A 16690-nucleotide genomic window follows, 5' to 3' on the forward strand; every position below is an offset into this window, starting at 1 on the left:
TCTGTACTCTGTAGTGTGATTATTTTGGTGTAGACTGATGTACGTTGTGTTATATATAAAGCATAACCTGTCATGAAATTGAGCAAGGTATTGTAACTTACTCATCCATAATAAGGCCCAGTGAGGTTTTTCAAAATGAATAGGCTACTGACATTTACAGCAAAATCCGCACAACAAAAGATAAGTTAGTAATTCAATTTCCTATCTGTATTGTTTTGACAGCTGAATTTTTATGACTTTCATGTCGATGTCATTGCAACACACATTTAGTAACCGTGACTGCTGTACGTAGAAAGCTTACGAAAAAAATCGGTATAATTTTGCCGAATTGTCACATGGATTCTAGGTACTCCGATTTTCAGGTGCCGTAAATGATTGCTGGGTACCAGTTACCAAAATTAGAGGTTGGTTTATCTCGTTGCAGTTTTGGTATAACCTACTTGAATTTCTAGACAGAGGAAGTGTAGGTAGGCGACTGTAAACAGCTATATAACTTAGCTATATATAGCGTATTTTCACAAGTCTATATACCAGTAAACAGTATAATATCTTTTAGGTTTGTGAGACGAAACCATTACGAAATTTAGACCTGTAGTAATACACGCCTAACAATAATTTAGTAGCCCACCAATATAGGCCTAAGTTTAATTAATACTAAATTAAACTTCGAGTCGTAGGTACTAAAATAAGGATGTAGGTTGTAAGTTAAGTTATCTATAGGTGGAAGCGTAAGTAGAAGGAAATTAGTGCTTAGAAAATGATGATCTGACACAAATAAAGAGCATTCTCGACATAGGTCAGTATGCTACATTAGGGCAACAAACATTTTCCATTTTTAATAAATCCTAAATATTTTTATCCAGCAACTGCATTTTTAACCAGTTTAGGTAAATCCAGAACAAGAATAATGAAAGACCGTTTATCAATTATGGGGATCATTAGTTGTATTCTTGGACTAACAACTTTTGCATTTGGCATAATTTCGCTTATAACCGCTAGGTGGAGATGGAATCACTTCGAAAGTATTGAAGAAGGCCTGTTTCAAGTTTGCCGTTACGAAAAAACTACGAAGATATGCGAAAACCTGAATCGTAAGTCAACCAAACGTTTTGGTGACATGGTTATAGATTTAAAACTTATTTTTCTCCGCTTGATATATAATGAAGCATCGAACGTGCGCATTTCCTCAAACTTGTGTCCATTTCACATAAAACTTTTCTTTTTTTAAACAGTTGTTCCATATCTTCAAGTAACGCAAGCTTTTATGATGATGGGATTGGTTTTGACCGTGTTGGCTTTTACGGTTACTTTAGAAATGACGTTTATGAAAGGAACGAAAAATATTCATAAAGCTTCTGGGTCTTTATTTTGTGTTACTGGTAAGACTTCACTCAAAAGAAAATTTTGAAATCCCACTAAAAATAAAACTATTGTCGACTTGAAATTAAGCTAAAGTTTTAGCGCTTCATATTTTTACAGTGATATAATATGGTTGTTATATATAAATAACCTTAAGAATAAATTGTGTTCGTTTTTGCAGGTCTTTTCTTCTTAGTTGCATGTGTGGTGTATACGGGTTTCCAAAGTCTTTATTTCTCTCTAGACAACGGCTATTCCTTTGGATATTCTTTCTGGTTGGCTTGGATTTCAGTTATTTTGCCTTTACTTGGAACACCAGCCGCATTCTTGACTAAAAACCAAACGTTTATTGTTTAGATGTTTTACTTCATGATATAGCCTTTTAACTCTATTGAAAATTGTTATTACTAGCACTTTCTCGCGTATGTAAGTGGCCCATTGAGTTTTTCGAATTAGACTACATCAAAAAGTTGAAAATTGCAGTTAGATGATTTGAGCTGAGAAAATATTTTATTTAAATGCTTTTTGAAGTTATGGTGATGTCTGGTAAGTATAACAAATGTAGACTTTACTTTATGGTTCCATTCAGTTTTATGGTGCCACTCTACTATACTTAGAGGCGTGCAGTTATAAAATTTATACTTTAGTATAGCTTCGTCGTTCGTCGCTCTTTAAAACGTATATATACTACAATACGAATAACATCCAAAATATTTTCACTGTGTGTTTACTTATAGTCAGTAATTGTCTGTCGTATAAGTATTCATTGACGATAAACCGGTTAAGCCTGGAAACTGATGCTGTAGGCACATTTAGGACAGTTAAAGCAACACTGAAAAAAATCAAAAGTTACTGGTAAATTGTGGCCTGTTAATCGCTACTTTGAACGTAATTTTTTTTTAGAAAATTGCTGCACGCAGTTACATTCTCCTGCTGATGGTCATGGAAATTTTCTAATATTTAGAATTACACTTCTTTTGTTTGTCAGTATATGCATACGCTGGCGATTTATGTGTCGAACGCAGTCGGAATTTGAAATAATTATAATTTGTCTGGGCCAAGTTGGCAAACTTAAGTGTTTTTTGCATCTTAATTGGATTGTTTTTCATAAAATCTTTACGGCCCAAGCAACTGGTTTACTGTAAGTTTTGACAATTTCAATTTGTACATTTATAGTTTACGTACTGTTACAAATATGAAGGTATGTTGGCTAAACATTGCATAAAGTTATACTTGACTCTTAAAAATTGTTTCTTGGGGGGTATAGTTTCTTGTACTGGCTGAGGATATATACAATCAAAAAAACGTTTATTCACATATATAACATGTTGAATGATTTGCATAAAACAAACAAATAAATAAAAAGCATATTCACAAAGAAACATACAAAAGACGATTGGGGTCAAAATACATTTGCTAGAGAAAAAATAGAAAAGAACGGAAAGAAAGACCTCTTATATGTGCCTAAAGCTCAACTTGCTGTTGACGGCTTAAAAACGACAATTGTATCAATCTTCTGAATTATATCATTTCAGTTATTGGGATCCAGTTATTGTATTATCGAGGGTCGGTCACCCTTCCGAAAAAAACGATTGCTCCTGTGGGAAGGTCTTCTATGAAAAAAATAAAGGGCCGGTCCACGGTGACTCTTGTGCTCGGGAAAAAGGAACGAAACATCCCGACCGCTCCCGTCGCTGCAGACGACGTCAGTCCACTCTCCTCGACTTTTATCACAGCACGATGTATGACTATGGAAGAATAGCGACATTTCAGTTATTTTGAAAACTTGGAAAGGCAATTATGTTAATGTAATAAACTATATAGACCTATAACGCTCGTAATTAACTGCTCCTATGGCAGAAAAAGTTTTAGAACTCACATGTTGACAGAGCTATCTTTCTACTCGTCATTCTGCTGAAGTCTGCTTTGCTCTGTTCAAAGAGGCTTGTTAGACCAATGTCTTGAAGTGACTCTTTCAGATCAATTTCGCTTTCCAACTGCAAATCATGAAATAAAATTAACTTGCATCTTCATTAACACTCAAATGTACTTTGTTTTATGTAACTGTATAGTTAAAGTATATCGAATAATCAAGGATTTCTCCCCCAAAAATGAGGCCAATAATAATGGCATATATGTAAAGAGAGAACGAAAAACTTTATATAACTTACCCTAAACTTGGGAAGTCTGAGCAAGACGTGGCCTTTGACCATATCCAATCTCCACTGGGTTAACTCGGAGGAAAATCGGTCTTGTATTTGCTCCAAGTTAAAATGGTCATTAGGAAACATGATCACCATATGCCTTCTTTCTCCCCTTTAAAATTAATTTTAAAAAATTACTAAAATTCGTTGTAAAGTAAAAAATTGTCATAAAGACCTTCATAAACGTAGCATTTAATGCTTATATCCAGTTTGTCATTGTTAAGATAATTTGTATTTAAAAATAAGAAGAAAATATTGTGCTTACTTAAAAGGGATCTCGACAATATCAGGTGCACTAGGACTGTTACAGGAATTTTTCTTATTCTGCTTTCGGCATGACACGCGATGACGGTAAAGAGCAGTTTGTTGCATCATCGGAACCTACGGACAAAAAAATTTGAAAAATGTGACCACAAGTATTCATTATGTCATAAATCTTTATTTGAACGGCACCCACTTGAATTCGCGACCCGTCTTGCAAGGTAAAAGTACCCAGACGGGTCGATGGAGTGTTGAAGGCGTATTTCCATTGGCCTAGGAAGAAAACAGCGTTGGCCAATACGATCTCAGTACCGGCTGTAACGTCATTGCGACTCAAGAGTTCTTTGAGGTATCCTCGAGTTTGCCTGCTGACCCAGTTATTAATATCCCGCCGCGATTCCTGTCGTGTGACAGTGTGTTATTAAAACGAGATTACGGACTTAGCCCAAGCAACGTTTTAACCACGCTTCTTTCACGTTAACCTACCTCCGGAAAGTTTTGAAAGTCAAAACTCTTTATTAGTGCTGAATGGTAGAACTCGGCATTTGCCCGAAATTCCATTGAAATTGGAAGCTCCCGGTCAAAGAAAATGGCGTTTGCACTCTTTAAGTTGTTTTGATTTTTCTGATAAGCCCCAACTGGCGAGAAAAGCATGTTTTGAAGGGTACGATAACTATCGTCCACGTCTCCAGGAAGTTGAAAAAGTGATAAACGATCGAGTTGATCCCTGAAAAATAGAGTTTACAATCTATGAAATTTTTGCAAAAATTTTTAAATTGCTTTGCGTCCACTAAAATACACTTCGCAATATGACATGTTATGCGCATTGCGCTTCCGTCCAAAATGAAAGTTTTTAACTCCAAACTTTGTTATACTTGGTGTATGGAATTAATAAATTCAACGCTTACTTGGCCAAAACAGACGCAGATAAAAACTATATATATACCTGGTTCTACCCCCTGCTGCCAGCCGTAAGATAGCGAGCACACTAGACACGCCCATCGGGGAAAAGACGATGTTTCCGTCACGAAAATTACTCGGTGGGTTGATGCCATCAGAGGGAATGACAGTAGAAGAAAGGAGAGAGCTTGCGAAAAGTCTAAATGCTTCCACTAATGGCCGGACAAGAGGCAGATTCATTCGAGTCCTTGCTGTATCACGCTCATTGTCTTCAATCTATGAAAACAATTGCACATTATATTTTGCTGTGTATTATTATTCTGTAGCGAATCATTGCTCCATGTCAAACATACTGTAAAACTATCTACAGTCTACACGCTTGTATTGTATCAAATAATGACCGCCCACGTAGTTTTTGAACAATTTCCGCCCACAAGAAATTAGTTCTATCTTCTTCCTCTCCTCTTGCCGCAATGCAAAGTGATTCGCGCAAAAAACGACAACATAATAAATAGGTGTCTTAACTATAGTATTTACCGTTTGGCATAAGGCAATTATGAAATGTTGTACAAAATGTGTTTTGTGCAGGTTTGCAGTATTTTCCTGGGCGCATAAGTATCGATAAATATTTGTGCCCTTAGATAAGCACTCCAGAAGGCAAAAACTGACTATAATAGGTAAGAAAACATCAACTATACGTGCATTCGAATGGTTACGTTATTTTATTTAAAACGACAGTTATTTGAATGATTTTGTAAATGTCTATGCGTTATGAAGTCGCTTTGCTGATATGTTAGTTATTATAAGCCAGGTGTATTTATATCTGAACAGGTAGAGTAGTATAATAAACAAATTTTAATACCTTTATGAACGACATATTTTACGCGAAGATGTATATCCGAGTTTGGGCTAGATGCTTGAAGTTAAATTCTTAGCGTAACTGCCAGTACCGGCAGTGTAACAATCAATCAGTTGTTACTGTTGATTATGTTCTTATTTATCATGTCGCTAATTACAACGTCATTATTGCAATGCTAAAAATGTTATGGCATGAAAGAATTACTTGTTGTGATTACCTACTCACATAAAATCCTTTTTAAATGTAGCACTTTGATGTGGTTATCGTTGTTGTAAAACGTAATAAAATGTATAGGAGTCATGACCATATCCGTAATATAGTCTTAAAATTTTGTTGTATAAAATGCATGCGCACTTACCGGATAAGCAGGCAAATAGAAAGCATTTGTAATCTTCAGAATGCAGAATGCAAGAATCAGCGTTCTTCTCATTGGGCAATCCATCTAAGAAATTAGAAAGTAGTTCTTCTTCTACTACCGGTAAGTTGCTTTCTGGTATGATGCTGTGCCACAAACATTCACCTGTTATAAGCGCTGAAAACTTTTTTCTTTTTTGCAGGTAATATTGACTTCGATTCACGTAATTTCTAAGCAAAAAGCATCTTTGCTGAAGTCCTTTTTAGGTATACGTAAGCCATCACTGGTTTGGTTTTGACAAAATGATTTTCTTTAAAACTGTTGCCAAGTTCATATCAAAGTTGTTAAAATCAGTCATTTTAAATAATAAAGTTAAGGTCCTTTTCTTTTAACAACAAATAATACTTCAAAGAACTCGACCGATATATACATTTAATTAAGTTTTGTGTTTGTTTTTCGTATATACACTTGCACTTATAAACTGTTTCATCGAAATATGACGACGTGGTAATAAGCATTCAATAGAATGTTCTCAGCAGTCACAAAAGCACGGCTTTGTTTGTATATGTATAATGTTCATTCATGCCAAGCATTTCGCTTCAAGACGAGGTGCGGTTGTCAGAGGGTTTTATTTGTACACAAGCTCGGTAACTGCCAAGGAGGGTTTAAAAGCACATTTTATCTGATGGAGACTGTATAAGTTATATATATAAGAGACTGTTTTTTGAGACAAGACTGAGTTTCTGTGAAAAATTCTGATTTACTGAGAACTTTCTTTACCATAAAGTCTAAAGTTTGATTGGATTCACATTTGACCTTTATGTTCGCGGTTTTGGTATTGAAAAAGTTAATACTGTTATGTGAAGTAGCAATATTTTCAGTAATCGTTTATGTTAATTTTCAAAACCGCCAAACATGGTTTTCGTAAAAAAATCAAACAATAAATTTTCAAAGGTTTTTGATTTGTGCATATTATTTATCTTTTAAGTTTTAGAAAATACAAATGTTGTTAAACAAGTACTGTACAAAAGAAATGAAAAGGTAAAAATTATATGCTACTTACATAAATATTGTGAATATGTTTATTTGATCAGGAAATATTCTTTGAAATAATTCTTACTAAACTATATAAAGCACAAAGAAAATACCAAAAATATTTAATAGGAGCTTTCAGAAAACAAAATTTACAAAAGGGGCTAAAAACATACATTCCAAAAAAATACACAAATTCATTTACCTTTGCATACCAGTTATCAAATACAAGAAAACACGATTTGTCCACAACGACGCAGATATGTTTTTCATTATAAATATTTTGCTTGTATTTTCTATATAGCCCACCCTTTACATGACATCATGACAGTTTATTGTGTAAGGTTTCTCGTGCAAGTAAAATTTTTCACAGCAGGTGACTTAAAATTGTGGCATGAAAATAAGCCGCTCAAAATCCTTTATCTGTAGATCGATATGCAACGATAACAAAACCAACACTAGCGTTTTTTAACCAAAAGGTTTGTCAAATTTTTCGCCTTGTAACAAACTGCACATCACCAAGCTGCGACACAGTCGACATCAAAGCTCCAGTAAAGGTCACTGTCACGGCCGAATGTCCTGAAGAACGATGATTTATCAACCACCTTATATGTTTGTGATCTTAAACAAGAGAAAATCTTTGTTACAGTTTTGTCAAAAATTTGTTACACCTTATGCATATGAGATAACACGATACTATACAAGGATCCAGATTCAGATTGAAACGGACTTTCGCACCTTAAACTGTTTATGGTACACAATCTGATATCTAGGCTTATTTACCGTGTTAATGGAAATTACCACACGCTGTTTGCTGTTTGCAAAGTTGCCCTTACAATTTGATGTGTGTCAAATCTTGTTTGATGCATTACCAAATTTCAACACAAATGGAATGCAGGCTATGCAGGTTCGAAAATATCAAAAAATGCAACGTGAAAAAGAACACTGTCAAAGGCCAGAAAGTAGTAATAACACAGGTGCTCAACAGGCAAAAAAGTGTAAAAGTCGACCCCCCCCCCACCCTTTGTAATAGATTTGCCGGAAGTCAAATGTTTGCAGAACTGCGATGAATAATGCAATTATTCACGCGATAGCTATCATTCTCAGCTTCCTTCTTGTATAAGGTTGTAACATCAAAATTATCTTATCTATAGTTAAATCTAACACCTGTGAATATAACACCTGTTGTGTTTATGAAACAGATTGCTTTATTTTAAATTGTCATTGCAGTGATAATCTTGCGGGTAGATCAAACATTAATCGCTTGCATACTTTACATATAAAGCAATAACAAGGAAGGATCACATCTGCTTTAAAACTAGTACATATACGAGTCGTAACGAACGGAATGCTGGAGATACACTTTAAGCACTTAAAATCAACAAACTTTTGTATAATCTAAACTTGATGAATATACGTATTTTTAACAATACATTTTTAGTTTAGAGTATTTCAACATAGGACTACCGGTAGTCTATTTTGACTTTAACATGTAATGATATAAGTTTACATACGTTATATATAGTAGAATCGCGTGCTTAACAATATTAGAAGGTTTTATAATTATAACTTAGCTTGAGTTGGAAAATATGTCCAAAACCAAAATTTAATCATGATGTAAATTGTTTTACATAACAGGAAACAGGAGCGCCAAGAACTGTCAGTCTATGGCCACTAATGTTCACGTTAGGCCGTAGTCTGTTCAACATGGTGGAGAAAAATTTGAAACATATTACTTATTTTTATTTTTATATATGTTTAATATTGACCGACAAGAGCCAATTTCTAAGCAAGCTTTTTGCTGCTATTGCTGTGCTTTTTGATGATATGAAATGTTTTTGTTGCTTTCTAGTTCTTTTCCGTGATTTCACACAACTCATAGAATTCACGGAATTTCACGAAACTCAAAGATGAAACATGATAAGTCTCAAATTTGTTTCCACAAGAAATAGGCTTAATAACTTACTAAAACTATCAAAACATCATGAATTACACTAATTCTGTAATCTAACTTTTATGAATATTTCAGTGTTTACAGATTTTGTTCCATGATAATGAACAATTAATGTTCGACATTTTTTCCGCAGAAGTCTATAAGCATTTGCGATCTCGGTTATAGATGTTAGCCTGTATTTTTAAAACAATTCCATAGCATAACAGATTTTTCCGAAAACCGTTTTGGTGAAAGTTTTAAAAATTATGGAAAAAAACCTGGCGATTCTATGTAATCCACAATCATCAAAAATGTGTCAAATGCCTTTCCTGTACATTGAGAAAGGGCACTGCAGAAATAGTTCCAAGTATTTTTTTCAAAGGCGTCCGTACCTGAAATCAGCATTCCGTCTGTACACAAATTTCGTGAATATCCCGCAAATACCAGAGTAAAACGTGTAAGTGCATGTTCCGAGGAGATTTGGAAAGAATTAAAAGTCAAGTACAAGGGATTGGACGGCTATGAATTCAGTAATTAATTTCATGGAAATCCGAAAGCCAAAGGGAATTTTCAGAACTTTTATTGTAAGCTTTACATGGCCTTTGATGTAAACACTGACGACTACATCGCAATGCAGTGCCTGTCAAGTGGACAGTGAGATGTGTCAAGTTGTCAACAGTAGGCTTTGTGCACGACTGAGACTTGTAATTATTATCCACACCTTTAAGCCACCCTGATTTCTGGAAATCTAAGTCAAAAACAATGATTCAGAAAGGCTTGTTTATGGCGGCTGACTACCAGATGAAAAAGTGTACAATTAACGGCTTATAATCCGCGTATCGACAGGGGCAATTATAAATGCTACCAACTTGTTAGGCGTGACAGTTAATTGCATGTGTAAGACTGCCTTTTCAGTTGGAATTTGATACTTTACCAAGTTTACGCCCAACATTACATAGTATAAGAAGTCTGTCATCTATGAAAAGCGAACATGCGGCCAGCACAATATCAATGGCCGGAACGTCATCTTTGATCGCTTAAAAACAATAGAATTCTTGCAGCGCTTGTGGACAAACATATATTCTGCGCAGTTAATTTACCATAACGTGATCTGAAACAAAGTCTTTCGTAGTAATACATTCAACGTTAAACCATTAGAAATAAGCTAAGAGTTATTTTCAAAACATATATACAGTAAAACAAGCACTATAAATATTAGTTCATCTGTTATAATTCTATACATACGTTATATGTATAACTTAAGAACCGATTTTTGGGATGTCTTGAACTGCTAATTCTCAAATACATTGCCATACGCTAAATTTAATGCAATAAAAGGGATACCTGGCTTGAAATGGTAGAGCTGCTAGGTTTATTAAACTTTGACACCAACGTTTTTGTTACTTGAAAGCAAGTTTTCACAAATAGAGGTTTGCGTAAAGTTATTGATTTTAACAGAACGACAACATAAAGTCGGTTATTCAAATTATTATTGACGCATTTTGTTGATATCCACCAATGCACAAAATGGCGTCGCCTTCTTCGAAAAACGGCATTTTGCATTTTTCATATGTAAAGGCCACAGTACAATATCACTCGTTATTATTCACAGAAAAATTACACTTTTATCGCGGAAAAAGCACGCGTATCAGCTGAGCTTTATAGCTATAAGCTAATCCTCAATAGTGTGTTGACAACTGAAGTGTGTTACTTTATTCTCAGTTGGAAAGGCTAATGAATAAGTAAACACACCATGAATCAAGTTTGCACTTTCGCTCAGATGTTTTGAAATAGCAGCTTATAAAACGACTAACGTTTAGCTGGATTTTGAAGAATAGCCCTTCTGTACGTTGAACTACACTAAAATGACAGCAAAGAGCCTTATGCATACGAAGCAAACTACGTCTTAAAAAAACAAGCTATGTTATAAAGCCTTTATTTGCAATGAATATGTTTGCTTTTATGTAAACTATATGCTCACATCAAACAAAATATATGGAAAAATAAATATCCCATCAGCTTTTGCAAAGCCTCACCATAGCCGTTTAGAAAATTTCGTGAGATTATGTTCAATTTCTATTGAAAGTTAAGAAAGTTTGTAATAACATTACAGATTTATAATTAATACACCATCCAGTTATCTGTTTATCAACTTTCCCATGCAGCCCAAAAAACTAACTTTAATTACAAAGTTTTGCTAAAGACTTTATTGCAGTAAATGTGTTTGTTTAAATATGTTACTCTTATCGCGTTTGGTTTTATCTTTAAAGAGCAAAATATTCGAAAAAAAGCACAGTATGATAGGATGGAAAGTGTTTTACGACAAAATTCTCAGAAGAAATTTTTATCCCATTATCTTCATTTCTTCTGCATTCTTTTAGGATCATCTAAAGCCATACTTTGATAAAATATGTCGATTTGTTTGCAGGAGACTGGCTTAGAAGGCTTCTCAAGGGTTTATTTTTAGATTCCATCATCATGTCTATCACCGTAGCAGGGCAACCCGCAAGTAAACACGCGCATCTATGAACTAAACATCGCCTTATCTGTTATTATCGTTGACTTCAGAAGCAAACTTAAAAACAAATACTCATTCAGAGGTGATACTGAGAAAGACATAAACTGATCACGAATAGCGCCAAGCAAGGCTATGTCACTTTCAAGAGCAAATATGCTCTTTATTTCTTTGTCGAAGTGCTGGCAATGTCTTTCGTGAGTTTGAGCAACCGCAAAACCTTGTTTTCAAAGTGTTTTATCATTTGTGTGTGGGCTCATCTTGGAACCTTCAACCTGCAATAAGCGTTTCTTCTAAAAGAGGCCTTTTCTCAATAAATATTAATTTGAACAAATTCCGCAAAAATGCTTTTAAAACTCCTATAGAAAACAATCAGGCAAGATGCATTAAAAGGTTTTAAATTATGTTGTACTTGTTTTGAGTTATATGTAATTGTGAGTTCTGCATCTATAACTTGAATCTATATAAAAACCATGACACTTACAATTTTGAAATTAATTGTAAATAGGAAAAAAATTGAATAAGAAACGGCATCAAAACTCTATCCAATTATAGAGCTTATAGCCCATTTAAGACATTTTTACACGTACCATCGTAGTATAGAAGTCTATTGACGTAAAACATTTTTGCTGTTGCACACGAGAGGACACATGCTTTAGATAATGTACGTGGGTGGGTTAATTTCTCGAAACAAGATATAAATGACACAAATGGCGACTTCCAAAACATTAATGTAGTGTCTTCAATAAAGTCACGTGCATCGCAACGGTTGTTTAATTTATTATTGCCGCCCATGCGGGGCTTAATTAGCGGTTGGCCGATCTCCGGTTTTGCGTCATTGGCCGGCAAATTTTGTTTTCCAGCTTTTAGTACTCAGACATCAAGGGATTATATCGTACTTGTGGCATAACTGCTGTGGCTTTTCCGAACAAAGGAATGGCGAATCTATTAGATGCGCTTTAATACACAACCGGCCCAAACTTACAAAGTGGCAGTGCTTGTCCACCCAAAAACTTTCGTAATTTAACGAAACTTCTTCCCACGAATAAAGAAGGTCTTGATTAAGTCAGGCACGACAAAATCTATCATTAACTGTTTGCTGAAGTGGAAATACATTATGGCACTTAAAAGAGTTTAAAGTCCAATGTCTGTGCACTGACAACGACCTTAAATTTCGTTTATTATATTTGAAATATTTAACCTTTAAATTCAAATCTTTAACTGTTTAGTTGCACGTTTTAATAAAAAAAAATTGACCATTAAATTTTTTACTGCCGTTTACGTTTACGTAATAACGTCATTGCATGACATATGCTTTTTTTCAAAAGAAAATAATTACCTCATTCAATCAGAACGGGTTGGGTTCGAGGAGATTATTCAAATCTCTCTTACAATTACAATAGGTCATGAAGTGGTTATTATTTCTTTTAGCAATGTTTGAACGCAAATTTAGACGCAATTAATTTTTTTCATGCGTAGAACTATGCTGACATAAAAAGAATTGCAAGATTTTGCTAAAAAAAAAAAAAAAAAAGGGTACAGTACAGAGAAAAATGTTATCTTGTAATTTTCTCTTGTGTAGTTTTCAAAACGGTTTGGAAATGTTTAGTAACGTTTCAAAGCATTTACTTGTTCATAAAGATGCATAACCAAAACAGCGTTGTGCAAATTTATGTTATACTAACCTTTAAACCCCAGACACCAGGAATATTTTATCTGATTATTTCTTCATGATTGTTGGTTGGTTAGGATTTTGCTGTTTACTGATTGATGGTATTTGTTTATTGATTAAGAAAAGATTATGTCAAATATTGCGCATTTATTATCTTTCTATAAAATAGCTACAAGCATGATCGAAATTCTTTGCAAGAAATCTTATTGCAAATTTGTTCAACAAAAGCAAAATATCCGAAAAGCCGTGATAAAAATTTCTTTAGCTTGTAAAGTATATCGCGCATACCATGGACGGGCACTTTCAACTTTACAAGATTATGAGAAAAACGTGACAAAGTTTTGATACTAATTTCCAACCCATATGTGTATATACATTTATATAATAAATTATAATCCGTTTTAATCATAACTACATCCCTGTTCCTTCCCGTGCACTCCTTTCACACCTTAAAGGCTTTAGGTAAAACGTTTGATTGTTTCAAACAGGATTTTAGGATTTCTATGAAGGAGTGGTAAATCTTCCTGTAATTATCAGCTATATTCACACCAGAGCTTGTTTTAGGCTTAGTGAAAATTTTGGCATACCAACAATAATGGATTAAAGAAGTACCAGACAAGAAATGACTTCAAAACGCTTCGAATTTTTTTACATATTACGCCTACTTTCTTTTAAATTAAACTATGGGTTACCCACCTTTTTAGGTTTGTTAATGTGTTGCACGTGAGTTTTTAGGCTATCAAAAACAAAAGTCATTCATAATTTAATTTCTAAATTGCTTTGTGAAAAAAAAAATTATGGGTAAGCGTACAAGGTAGCGATTTAAAGATATGGTAACTTCCATGTCGACATTTCAAACTATAATTAAAGAATTTAGTTTTAAAGTGTTTGTGATATAACGAAATGTATTTATCAAAATGATTATTAAACATTTGAGCCGAATCCGTTGGAAAAAATTTTCGTTAAAAAAGCTGTACTCGTCAATGCGGTAACCTGAATAAGTTAGAAGTGTTTCTGATGTAGTTCGAACATAGCAATAAAATAATGCTAATGCTCTGTGTCTTATTTCATAGTGACAGGTGTAACAAAAGATTCTGAATCTTCAAATACCAGGCTGTTTTCCTCATTCACGGTACCAGCAATTAAAAAAAAAGAAATTTTATTAAATAGCCACCAACCAAAACCCAAGAAATCACTTAAATTACTTTTAACAACGGCTTTTATAGCTTTTATAGCTTTTAAAGGTAAGGTGTCAAAGTCTTGATCAGATAAGAACGCACAAAACGTGAGATAAACAATGATAATTGCAATTAATCAATTAATTCCAAAACACCGTAAAGCAATCATCGCACAATAAGTAAACAACTAACGCATTATAAAAACGGTTAAATATACGGAACTAAAAAAACACGTGGTTTTCATAATACAGGTACCGAATGCCAGACGTGGTATCTCGGTATTATTGATTAAAAATGTAGGTTTAAGGTAAAATGAAATACACTGTGTAAAATATTAAATGCACTCAGCTGTGTTGAATTTGTGTTTTGGCTATTTAGAAGGCATACGTCCTTTTTATTTATAGAAAAATAAAGACTCAAAGAACTTTGGATTGCCCAGAATTGTTATATTGATTAATTTAGTTTGCATGATCGGTGACAAATTTTTAAAGTTATCTTCATGTTGCTCAGCTTTTTCATTTATTGTGGAACTTGCAGTGTTTATGCATGAATGGTATTAACTATTTGATATCAAACCATGTGCCTAAATGTTACACCTTGGTCGTGAAGATATTATTATTAGATTATTATCATCAGTGAAGTTCATTGCAAGTGCTGCAATAAATCAATACCCAGTTCAATTAATGAATTAAGTGTTAGGAGTTATTTAATGAAACAGTTTAAATAGCGTGTCAGACACTATAGAACTTAGCTACTTAAAATTTAGCATGTAAACTTGCGATTGCTGCTTTGCTAGATTTTAAAAGAAGTTCTTAGTCTAAACTCTAAACTAATCTACTACAAACTTAACCTAACTGAATAAGACAGGTCGATGTCACGGTTAGGGACAAGAACAGGATTGTTAACCAGTAGCGCCACGCAACGGTTATGTGATAAATTATACTCGTATTTCATGTGCAAATAACATTGGTAAAAGCAACATAAGTTATATTCTACTCGTTTATTGCAATACAGTATAAAAATAAATTAAAAAAGACAAAAAATATATCAATTAATTATTATTGAAAAGGTACAGTACAGATAATGATTCAAAATTTTTAGTTAATTTCTCTTATAAAGCCAGAAAAAAACAATTTAAAATGAACCTAGTGGTGCTGCCGCTGTAGTGCGCATGATTAAAGCGTTAACAACACTTGCTTCTGTACCGTAGACCTGGTGAACACTTCTCTATATGGGCAATACGGGTTCGGGCAATACGAACCCTTTACAATTTATAAATAAATTTGGCTGCTAGTCAACCATGACATAGTAACTGCCGATGATTTAAAGGGTATTCCCCGCATATTTTGCTTTTAAAATGAATTCAATATTTGTTGGATAATAATCTAGCCTAGTGGTATTGTGATAAATGCGGTAGCGTCAATGAGATACAGAGACGTGAATAACAGAGACTTGCTAAAACCTTTCCAAAGATTACCTTCTTACGATAAGATTCGTTTTTCCTGTAAAGACTTATTTTAAATTCATGCTTTTCTACAATATTTGCTTAATGCGTTTTGTTTGCTTTGCTCTTGAAAGTTGTTGCTGTGTTGTTTGTTGCTTGGTTACGTACCGCTTAAGTTAGATGGTGTAGGCTATATAGTTAACATAGAAAATTCTAAAAAGGTATACAATGATGCATCTTTCAGCATTCTACTTTATCAACTCCATCCCAAATTGAGTGTAAATGCTGTAATGCCAGACTGTTCTTTGGTCATTGATAGATAGGCCTTTTGTATTCTTTATTTCTTCGCCATTGTGGTTGTGGGGAGCGAAAGAGTATGGTGTAGATAAGTTATTTTGGGTGTGCACAACCCCAGGATGCCTTTGTATGCTATACCCTAGCTACTCGAATTGTGACGTCATCTGGTTGTGCACTTGTATATTAGACTTGTTATATCAATGCAGAATTTAAAGATTGTTTCTTTTAAATTTTAATCAGAACCTTAATTGCAATAAGAATAATTCAGTCAGAATGATTAAAAAAGGTTGAAAAAGATTATTGGAACCATATGTAAGTAGGTGTAATGTAATATCGGTCAGGTTGGAAAATTGGGTCTCATATGTCAGTATACAACCTTATGAACAGTACAACCATACAACAGCCCTGCTGGACTCCATTGTTATGGTTGTCCTGAAAAATTTCTTGTTTTTAGGGAGAAATCTTTGTGCAACAAAGATCAAAAGCTTAAAAATGGGCTCAACAAAGTAGTGTGCAGATTTGAAACTGCTCAGCTAGTTTGCATATTTTTCAATCTGGGATACCAGTAGGGTAAAAGTAATCATTGTTTATTTTTCCAGACTGGAATATATGGGAGTTTTTGTCAATAAATTGTGATTGCTCCAGCAAAAATTTTTGCTTAATAGGTTTCATAGTTTTCTT

At 34.0% G+C, this 16690-nt stretch overlaps 2 protein-coding genes across 2 annotated transcripts; one reads left to right on the plus strand and one right to left on the minus strand.

Annotated features, from left to right (window-relative positions):
• The first annotated feature begins 873 nt into the window (after positions 1 to 873).
• LOC143450495 (uncharacterized) lies at positions 874 to 1813 on the plus strand. The gene is made up of 3 exons (XM_076951061.1): positions 874 to 1091; positions 1233 to 1379; positions 1541 to 1813. Exons 1-3 carry the CDS (start codon positions 908 to 910, stop codon positions 1714 to 1716), a joined length of 507 nt encoding a protein of 168 aa, XP_076807176.1. The 5' UTR covers positions 874 to 907; the 3' UTR covers positions 1717 to 1813.
• An 837-nt stretch (positions 1814 to 2650) lies between these two features.
• Positions 2651 to 6092, minus strand: LOC143449368 (leukocyte elastase inhibitor A-like). The gene is made up of 8 exons (XM_076949537.1): positions 5942 to 6092; positions 4771 to 5000; positions 4311 to 4551; positions 4021 to 4224; positions 3829 to 3944; positions 3531 to 3675; positions 3239 to 3356; positions 2651 to 3107 (listed from the first exon to the last, which is right to left on the minus strand). Exons 1-8 carry the CDS (start codon positions 6023 to 6025, stop codon positions 2917 to 2919), a joined length of 1329 nt encoding a protein of 442 aa, XP_076805652.1. The 5' UTR covers positions 6026 to 6092; the 3' UTR covers positions 2651 to 2916.
• Between the last annotated feature and the right edge of the window lie 10598 nt (positions 6093 to 16690).

The sequence above is a fragment of the Clavelina lepadiformis genome, chromosome 3 (assembly GCF_947623445.1).
Source record: "Clavelina lepadiformis chromosome 3, kaClaLepa1.1, whole genome shotgun sequence".
Lineage (NCBI taxonomy): Eukaryota > Metazoa > Chordata > Ascidiacea > Aplousobranchia > Clavelinidae > Clavelina > Clavelina lepadiformis.

Excerpts from the sequence above, each read along its gene's own strand:
- LOC143450495 (XM_076951061.1), top strand. The coding sequence starts at position 908 with ATGAAAGACCGTTTATCAATTATGGGGATCATTAGTTGTATTCTTGGA. Across the intron at positions 1,092-1,232 it reads GATATGCGAAAACCTGAATC|TTGTTCCATATCTTCAAGTA; the intron begins GTAAGTCAACCA and ends TTTTTTAAACAG. Across the intron at positions 1,380-1,540 it reads GTCTTTATTTTGTGTTACTG|GTCTTTTCTTCTTAGTTGCA; the intron begins GTAAGACTTCAC and ends TCGTTTTTGCAG.
- LOC143449368 (XM_076949537.1), bottom strand. The coding sequence starts at position 6,025 with ATGGATTGCCCAATGAGAAGAACGCTGATTCTTGCATTCTGCATTCTG. Across the intron at positions 4,225-4,310 it reads ACTTTCAAAACTTTCCGGAG|GAATCGCGGCGGGATATTAA; the intron begins GTAGGTTAACGT and ends GTCACACGACAG. Across the intron at positions 3,676-3,828 it reads ATTGTCGAGATCCCTTTTAA|GGGAGAAAGAAGGCATATGG; the intron begins GTAAGCACAATA and ends TTAATTTTAAAG.